This window comes from Mangifera indica, chromosome 2, assembly GCF_011075055.1.
Source record: "Mangifera indica cultivar Alphonso chromosome 2, CATAS_Mindica_2.1, whole genome shotgun sequence".
Classification (NCBI taxonomy): Eukaryota; Viridiplantae; Streptophyta; class Magnoliopsida; order Sapindales; family Anacardiaceae; genus Mangifera; species Mangifera indica.
In genome coordinates this window covers 23244067-23254574 of record NC_058138.1, presented here as the reverse complement: position 1 = coordinate 23254574, position 10508 = coordinate 23244067, and the positions used below count along the sequence as shown (strand labels likewise).

General features: G+C 34.1%; 1 protein-coding gene across 1 annotated transcript; it reads left to right on the top strand.

Moving 5' to 3' along the window:
• The first annotated feature begins 1944 nt into the window (after positions 1 to 1944).
• On the top strand, positions 1945 to 3441 carry LOC123208728 (ent-kaurenoic acid oxidase 2-like). Its single transcript, XM_044626245.1, has one exon. It carries the CDS (start codon positions 1945 to 1947, stop codon positions 3439 to 3441), a length of 1497 nt encoding a protein of 498 aa, XP_044482180.1.
• Positions 3442 to 10508: the final 7067 nt, after the last annotated feature.

The following is a 10508-nucleotide window of genomic DNA, read 5'->3' as shown; positions in this document are numbered from 1 at the left end:
TAAGTGAAATACATATATTAAAATATGCAGTCATCAATAAGTATATATTTGTTAAAACTTGGTGATGTATATCATGGAGTTAATGAAGATGATGATGATGATGAGTTTGATTTGGGGAGTTGTGATTTGTGTTTGATAAGTGTCATCTTAAAAAAGCAAATTAGCTGTTGTATGAGAAAACACTTGGTGAAAAGCAGTACTCTTTACCTTTAGGAGATCTAAGGTGACCTCTTAATATAATCCATTTTTATATATGATTTTAATATGTTTTTACTTAAGTTATGATTTTGTTTTTAATAAATTATTTTGTTTGATTTAGTTTTATTATAATTATATTAGGTGAATCAAGAAAAGTAAGTAATGTGCAGATAATATGTAACTTGAGAGATTAATATATAAAGAAGAGAAAAATAAAGATTGATATTTCTAATTAGCTGAGAGTCAACCATAATAACTACTGAGGAGGAAAATAGCATTTAATTGCTACATCTAAGCAATATGTTATGCATTTGAAGAAGAGAAATTTTATTATTTAATAAAATGTCATAATTGCCCCTTATTTCAAGTTCAACTCTTGTCAAGTATACAGAGATGAGTATTGAAGAGAGAGGAACCAAGAAAATTGAAAAATAACTTTTGGGAGAAAGCGACTTTTGGAGAAAGGATGAAGGTTAGGGTGAAGATTTATCCAAAAGTTTTTCCATTTTTCTTTTTAACTTATAAACTATTTTATTCGTCATTCAATAATTTTTAAATTTAATATAAATTAAATTTATTTTTCACGGTATTTCGATCTAATTTGATATTTTAAATATTTAAAATTATTTCAATTGATTTTTTTATTTATATTAAGAGTTTAATGTTGATGTTGATGTTAATGCTTTTGAATACTTAATCACTATTCAATTGATTTGTGATTATAAAAAAAATACTGGAAAGAAAATTTTATAATTAGATCTAGATATTAAACTTCATAAAAAATAGCTTGGAGTGAAAGGTACATAACTTGTTTTGTATGGATCAAATTGAACAGTCGTAAAACTTAATAAATTAATCAAAGTTTAATATTGTTATTGGAAAATAAAATAATATATTTTGATTAATATATAAGAATATTAATGAAACTAGAGATGTTCAACTATAATGTGAATAATTAAAGTGAGATTATGAATGAAACAATTTAAATAGAATAGTGCAAGTGAAATCAAAATATCCCGACTATATTCATGTTGGATTATTTGTAACTATTTAACCTTTTGCTATAATTTTTTAAATTTGCATTTATTAGCTCAGTTTTAATCTCAATTTCAATTTATTTAGATTCAATAAAATAAAAAAAATTCAAATTCTTGTTAGTTTAAATAATAATAGAGATAAAACAATTTTGGTACTTAATAAACAATTTTTGTGGGAACTATTCTTAATTTACTATTATATTATTTGAGCGATTTCATGCATTTACGAATTTTGCTATGATCTATGATTGGTAATAGATGGTCTTTTCTTAAAGCTTTTAAGTCATCTAATCTTGAATCCTTCATGGAAAGTTATGCTAAAAGATATGGGCGCACTGCAAACCACAAAGCATTGTCTGTATTCAAAGATATTTTATAATGAAATTATTCTATTCAAAGATATTTTAAATTTTGATTAATAGTGTTACAAAGTTTGTATACAAAGTGATGTAAATGGCCTTTCAATTAATAACTCATTTATTTTCATTAAATGAGTTTACTTCCATATTTTTACCTTCTTATGGTACAAATTTTACAATAGGAGTATTATTCTTTTGAAGTAATAAAAATATATATGGTGATACAACTTTGAATTTTGAATTGCATCTTTTGCTTAATTTTTAATATCTCATGTTAATAAAAATATATTTATTATATGGCAGACTGAAAGGAAAACTTGGTGGTGTATATTATGGAGTTGTTGAAGATGATGATGATGAGTTCGATTTGGGGAGTTGTGGTTTGTTTTTTGATGAGTGTCAAATGGGTTCTTAAAAGAGCAAATTGGTGGTTGTATGAGAGAAAACTTGGTGAAAAGCAGTACTCTTTGCCTCCAGGAGATCTGGGGTGGCCTCTGATTGGCAATATGTGGTCTTTTCTTAAAGCTTTCAAGTCATCTAATCCTGAATCGTTCATGGAAAGTTATGCCAAAAGATATGGGCGTACTGGAATCTACAAAGCATTCATGTTTGGGGAGCCGAGTGTGATAGTAACAAAGCCAGAAACGTGCAGAAGAGTATTAATGGATGATGATGGGTTTAAGGCCGGCTGGCCAATCGCCACTGTGAAACTGATGGGGGAGAAGTCATTCATTCGCACTGACATTTCGACTGAAGAACACAAGCGTCTCCGCCGTTTGACTGCTGCTTCAATCAATGGCCACGAAGCATTATCTGCGTACTTAGAATATATTGAAGAAAGTGTCAAATCCGCCCTGGACAAATGGGCCAAAATGGGACAAATCGAGTTCTTAACTCAACTCCGAAAGCTCACTTTCAGGATAATCATGTGCATTTTTCTTAGCTCTGAGAGTGAGCATAAAATGGACGCTTTAGAGAGGGAATATACAGCTTTTAACTACGGGATTAAAGCCATGGCAATTAATATTCCAGGATTTGCCTACAATAAAGCTCTTAAGGCTCGGAAAAATATAGTGGCTGTGTTACAATCCATACTGGCCGAGCGAAGAAATCAGAGGAAGGACGAGAATAATTTGCAGAAAAAGAAAGACATGATGGATGCACTTCTCGATGTTGAAGATGAAAATGGCAGTAAAATGGAAGACGAGGAAATCATTGATATTTTTGTGATGTATTTGAATGCAGGCCATGAATCTTCTGGTCATACAATGATGTGGGCTACTATTTTGTCGCAACAGCACCCAGAATTTTTACAAAAAGCTAAGGAGGAGCAAGAGAGGATTGTTAAAAAGAGGCCATCTGCTCAGAAGGGCTTGAGTCTTAAAGAAATTCGAGGAATGACATATCTTGACAAGGTGATTGATGAAACACTTCGTGTTGTGACAATCTCAGTCAATGTTTTTCGAGAGGCAAAAGAAGATATCAACTTAAATGGCTACATGATTCCGAAGGGTTGGAAAGTTTCGGTATGGTTCAGAAGTGTTCATTTCGACCCTGAAATTTATCCGAATCCAAAAGAATTCAATCCTGAGAGATGGGAAGGCTATACTGCAAAAGCTGGAAGTTTCCTTCCATTCGGAGCAGGAAGCAGGCTGTGCCCTGGAAATGATTTGGCCAAACTTGAAGTTGCTGTATTTCTTCACCATTTTCTCATGAATTATCGGCTCGAGCGACTTAATCCAAGATCTTCCCTGATATATTTACCCCATTCAAGGCCCAAAGATAATTGCTTGGCAAGAGTCAGGAAATCATCTTCAGCTATGTTAAAAATATGCGAGGTTAAATAAAACATGTTCTTCAGCTATGAAAAAAATATGGGAAATAAAATGAAACATGATCTTCAGCTATGTAAAAAGTGTGGTAGATTAAATAAACATGTTCTTACTTTTTTGATAAAATTATAATAAATATTTTATTGTCAGTTATCGATGTATAGAATTACCATAACAAGAAATACGTAATACTGGAGTTGTGAGGTTGAGATGAAAATAATATGAGTAAGCAATAGAGAAAATAAAGGCTTTTATAAAATAATTCGACTCACTCATTGGAAACTCATATGGACTGTTATTTTATTAAGTATTCCAGTGAGTGTTACGGAATAGTTAATAGTAAAGGATTCAAAAGAGCTCTCCTAATATTTTACTCGGGTCGGGTCTCACAGCATTGACTTGTGTTCTCTCTCACTTTGTAGCTTAGGTTCATTCACAAACTTCACAAAGACCATTAATAATATAAAGGACAAGGACTATTTCCCACCCAACTTTTGATGCGTTCTCAAAATGTCACCCACGCCAGATAAAAATCCAGTTTTCCCACCCATGAGCCGTTAATGTGGATGGTTTCTGTTTGCATAAGGGTAAAATGTCTATTTTACCCTTGTTAGATGAAATGACAAAAATACCCCTCTGCAAAATTCATCCCAAAATTGATGTGAAGGTTTTCCTTCACCCCTCTTAGGTTTTAGAAACTAACATTTTACTTTACCTAAAGTTTTTAAACTTTGAAAACTAACATTTTCAACCCCAAACCTAGGGTTTCCAAATTTTTCAAAAAACAGCCGCCCCCTATAACTTTCAAAACTAGCAGTTTCACCCCCATTCTTCAACTTTATCTCCCGACGTCGTCTCCAGCGTAGTCACCTGCCTCCTCCTTCTCCTGGTGCGACGGCGGTGGTGGCCGAAGAAGGAAGAGACAGAGATCTTCTTCTCCTGGTGCACGGTGCGACGAAGAGACGGAGATCTCTTCGTCGCACAATGCGACGAAGAGATGTGCGACGAAGAGACAGAGATCTCTTCGTCGCTCCACCCAGACGACGAAGGATGACTCTTTGTCGTCTTTCGTCGCTCGTCGCGTCGTCCAGACGCTACGATGAAGGACGATGAAGCGTCGTCCTTCGTCTATTTTTCCAGATCTGGACGATGCTTCGTCGTCCAGATCTAGGCGACGAAGGGTCATCCTTCGTCGTCCTTTGTAGTCGGAGATCTCCCATCGATTGATTGCAGCGGCCGTCGGTGGTGGCCGGAGAAGGAAGCAAACCCTAGGGGGTGAAATTAAACTTTTCAATCTTTAAGGATGGGTTAGTTATTACTTTTTAAAACCTAGAAGGGGAAACGGTAAAATTTTAAAGTTTTAATGTTTTAAATAGTAAATGACGATTTTGCCCCTGTCCCTAACTGAAAAAATGGACGACAGTTTGGTCATGGGTGGGAAAACTGGATTTTCATCTGGCGTGGGTGGCATTTTGAGAACGCATCAAAAGTTGGGTGGGAAATAGTCCTTCTCCCTAAATAATAAGTAAAAACCATAATGTTATTTACTGTTGCCATACCGGGACTTCACTCTTTAGTAACATGCCAATTGATCTTCAATAAAACTAAATAAAACTACCCAAAGCAACGAAACTAACAAACTTCAATAAAGTAGCATTTCAGAAAAAAAAAACCTCATAAAATCTCATAAAAAGCCATAAAAAGCCAAAAAAAGCCAAAAAAAATAATCTTAACAAAGTAAGCGCACTCACAATTCTCCGAAAAGTCATCCTAAAACTTAGCTCAGGATCCAACCCACAATCCCAAAACTCCGAACCATCACCTTTCGGACCCTGTCCTTGACCCATCCTAGCTTTCTTTTGACAATTTTGAAGGGAAAAAAATAAAATTGTATATCATTCATTGAATCCGGATACAACTGTATATAATACAATGGGTAACGGTTATTTTACAAATATGTAAATAAGAGAGCAACTGAACCCTAAACTTATGGACAAAATTACTCGTAAACTAACACTAATAATTGGCCCAAAATTACTCCTTAACTAACACCCCCCTTCAAATTGATGTTGTTGGGAAAAAAACATCAATTTGGAAAGTAAATACTCCAGTCATAATCTTGCCATGGGTTTTGTGAAGAGGTCTACCACCTGATCATGAGAGCAAATTTTCTTTAAAAAAATGACACGGTCTTTGACAAGATCTTTGATATAATGATAGTCAACTTCAATGTGTTTCGTCCGCTCATGATATACTGGATTAGATGCAATGCTAATGGCATTTGTATTGTCAACAAAAAGAGGAATATGGGAAGTAATTACAACACCAATTTCCTCCAACAATCGATGAAGCCAAACAATTTATGAACAAGCAACAAACAAGACTTTATATTCAACCTCTGTGGATGACTTAGAAATACGATCTTGCTTCTTACACTTCCAAGAGATCAAAGAATCACCCAAGAACATGTACCAACCTGTGGTAGAATGATGAGAGTCAACACATCCTACCTAATTAGAATCAACAAATCCTTTTAAACTTAAAGATGTAGCTGATGAAAAAAATAACCCTTTGTGAATAGTCCCTCGCAAATATCGAATAATTCATAGAAGGGCTGAAAAATGCATTTGGCAGGGATTAGATACAAATTGACTAAGAACTTGAATAACATAAGAAATATCCAGTTTGGTCATGGTAAGATAAATAAGACTACCCACAAGTCGACGATATAAGGCAGGATTGGTAAGTATTTCACCATTTGCTCTCCCATATTTAGTATTTGAGCTCCATAGGTGTGTGAACTACCTTGTCATTAGTAAGATTAGCAAGTTTGATTAGATCTTCAGTGTAATTACGTTGAGAGAGGTATATTCCTTGTGTACCATGATGAACTTCTAAACCCAAAAAATATGTCAAAGTACCAAGATCTTTCATATGAAAAGAAGTGTGCAAAAATTGTTTTAGATGAATAATGCCCTCTTGATCATCCTTTGTAATAATCATATCATCCACATATAAAAGCAAAATTGTAATTCCAAAAGAAGATTTTCTTAAGAACATACAATGATTAGTTTGACTTTGAGAAAATCCAACACTCATTATGGTGGACTTGAATTTCTCAAACCAAGCACGAGGTGCTTGTTTTAATTCATAAAACGACTTTTGAAGTTGACATACCAAGTTAGGTGTCGGTAATGAATAACTAGGTAGGGGTTTCATGTAGACCACCTCTTTTAGATCACCATGAAGGAAAACATTTTTGACATCCATTTGATAGAGAGACCATTTTTTTATCAAGGTAACTACAAGTAAAGTATAAACAGTGTTCATTTTAGCAATTGGCGAAATTGTTTCTTCATAATCAAGACCATACTTTTGTTTATAACTTTGAGCTACCAATCGGGCTTTGTACCTATCAAGAGAACCATCAACTTTAATTTTTATGGAATAAACCTATTTACTGCTTATAAGAGATATATTAGGAGGAAAAGAAACCAATTCCCAAGTATGATTTTCCTCAAGTGCGTGGAGCTCCTTATCCATGGCCTTTTTCCAAGACTCTAAATTAGTTGTTTGAGCATAAGAATTAGGTACAAAAATAGAATTCAATGTAGTGTGTACGACATATGATTTACCATATTGTCCTGGTGAATAACCATATCGTTTTGGGGGACTTACATGACGAGAATAATGTCGTAGAGGAGCAGAATTCTCAACTGGATTTGTTTGTTCAAAAATTGTAGCTTCAATAGGATCCTTATTAGGAGAGACAATGCTTGTGGACTCAATGGGGACTAATGTTGTTCTAGGAGAAGTCTCCAATTCACCATTTCTATAAGAAATATCAGAAAATGATGGCAAAATAGAAATAGATGATATGTTATCACAATTCCTAGACTCATAATAATACAAATGTTCAAAGAAGACAACATGTCTTAAGACTCTCAAACGATGATTTTGAGGATCATAACACAGGTAAACCTTTTGGTTTTGTCCATAACCAACAAACAAGCACTTGATAGACTTTGCAGACCATTTATTGTGTTCATGCTGAGGAAGGTGGACAAAACAGATACACCCAAACACACGCAGATGAGAATAATCTGGAGATTTGTGATATAAACGGAGATAAGGAGATTCATTGTCAAGAATAGGTGTAGGTTGCCTATTTATAAGATAATCAACTATCTGAGCAACTTTAGTCCAAAAAGATTGTCGGGTATTAAAGTCAAGAAGGAGTGTTAAAGCTATTTCAACGATATGTTTATTTTTACGTTCAACGACTACATTTTGTTCGGGAGTATTAGGACATGAGCGTTGAGATATAATTCCTTTATTAGAAAAAAAAAATTACACAACTTATTGTTCATGTATTCTCTCTTTGAATCATAATGAAAAATTTTAATGCATTTTGAAAACCGAGTTTCCACCATATTAACAAATGACATGATTATTTTAGGAACTTCAGCTTTATTACGCAAAAAATATATCCAGGTGAATCATGTGACATGATCAATAAACAAAATAAAATAATGACACCCCATGCGTGAAAGAATAAGGGATGCTCCCTAAACATCACTATGCACTAGATCAAATAGAGAAGAATAACTAGATGTACTTGACAGAAAAGGAAGTTTGTGACTTTTAGATTTAGCACAACTTTCACATGAAAAATCAAGAGAAGGATTAGTTTTATTTGATGGCATGCATGACTTTAACATCATATCTAATAGTTGAGTATGTGGATGTCCTAGCCTACGATGCCATAAAAATCTAAAATTATTAGCTAACTCAATATCATTTGAAGAAGCGGAGAGAAAACAATAATGACTTGGAGCCTCATTATAATGGAGTAAGAACATTCGTCCCCATTTATGTCCCCTTGTAATCACCTTCCTCGTCTTAAGATCTTGTGCAATACAACCATAAGAAGAAAATGAAACTAAGCAATTTTGTTCAACAAATTGGCCAACAGATAATAAATTCGCTGAAAATTTTGGGACATAAAGAACATCAAATATAGTTTGGGTTGTGGTAAGAGAAAATGGAATTAAAATAGTGCCTTTACCAGAAACATGTAAGTTGTCACCATTAGCAATAGTAACAAAATGATTGGACTGGGATTGGGATTTAAGGGAGGAGAAATGTTTCAATTCACCAGTGATATGATTAGAAGCAGCAAAATCAATATGCCATACAGAAGAATTCAATTTCATACCTGGATAGTTTGTAGCAGTAAGAGCATTAGATATAGCACCTAGAAGAGCATCAACCACTGACTCTTGGATAATACGTTGAATTCCTTGATAATCAATAGGAGAAACATTTGTTGAAGCACCAAGATTACTTTCAATAACTTTATAGGCCCGATGGGTGTTTTGCTTGGTTGCTCATTTTCTACGACATTCAAAAATAACATGCCCTTTCTTCTTACAATAATTACAAAAATTTCTCTTTTTGTAAATTGCAACCATATGACCAAATTCTTTGCATTCATGGCATTGAATGTGGTTCATATATAAGCCTTTTGATTTCAGATCATGTGAAGCAATCATGGCAACATCAAAGTTGAAGCTTGCATTAAGAGATTGTTGATTTTGAAGTCTAGTCTCTTCACGAAGAAGCTCAGATCTGGAAGAGATTCTCTATTAAGAATATTGGCACAAACAATTTCATATTCCGGACGAAGTTTCATAAGAAATTGAACAATCCAACCTTTCTTGCATTCCTTCATTACTTCATGATATGCTACTGCTGATAAGTTACAACTAGAGTTCATGTCTTGTTCAGACCATAGGGTGAGGGTTTCGGAGTAGAAGGTGCGAATATCTTTATCATCTTGCTTGTATTCAGAGATAACATGTTCCAATTCAAAATCTCGAGCATGATTAGACTGAGTATATACCTTTTTCAAGTGACTCTGCATTTCATATGCATATTTGAAAGAACGTAAACTGATGGCTGTCTTTGGTGACTGAATTGAGGAGCCAAGAAATTCCTCTGGCATTGTCAGTCTTCCATTTTGCTTTCTCTTTCTCATAAGTTGGCTCTTCTTTAGAACCATCCAGAATATCTAGCAATGTTTTTCCTTTAACAAACATTCAGAACTGAAATTCCCAAAGGGGATAATTTTTTCCATCAAATTTGATGTTAAGGACATCATGATGTTTTGCAGCCATGACTGGAGATGTCTGATTATATGAATAGATTAGTAATGACAGATGTAATATGAACCAGAATATAGTAGAAAGTTAACCAGAGTAGAAGAACAAAAAGATTGATAAAAAGTCAAGGCTCTAATACCATGACAATTTTGAGGGAAAAAAATAGAATTGCCTATCATTCATTGAATCAAGATACAACTATATATAATATAATGGATAGCGGTTATTTTACAAATACGCAAATAAAAGAGAAACTGAACCCTAAACTTATGGACAAAATTACTCCTAAACTATTGCTGATAATTGGCCCAAAATTACTCCTTAACTAACATCTAACATCTTTTGCTCTGACCCACTTGGATTCAGCGTCTCCAAGTTAAAATTCCCATTTTCTGTGGGGATTTTATGTGACTATGTGGAAGTAGGAGTATTAAAACCTACTCTGTGATTGGTTGGAGGGGGGGGGGGGGTGGCGGTGGAACAATAAGTTTTGTGTTGTTTTGGACTACTTGATTGAGAGATGTTCTCAATAATTTTCGAGTCCACCAGATCCGAAGATGGCTTGGACTCCATATAATAATTTATGAGAATCAATTTCAAGGTTGATTCTAAAGGAACTTTCCCAATATGAAATCTTGAAATTTTGGACCTTTAAGATTAAGAGTACAATATCTTCGAAAGCTTATTATCTTTGAGTTTGCCCTTCAGATATCAAACAGATTTATTTATCATAAGGTCATTTAAAATATGTTTTCTAATAAATACTTCGGTCTTAGTTATAGTCACGTAAAAGGGTCTCTCAGCCCCTTCAACAGATCTCTGATGAATCGTCGGTTTTCAAAAAACTAATTTGTTTCTCTCTCAACAAACAAACACGCCCTTACTTAACAAACTCACCAGAATTTCAGTTCTTTCTAA

Excerpts from the sequence above, each read along its gene's own strand:
- LOC123208728 (XM_044626245.1), top strand. The coding sequence starts at position 1,945 with ATGATGATGAGTTCGATTTGGGGAGTTGTGGTTTGTTTTTTGATGAGT.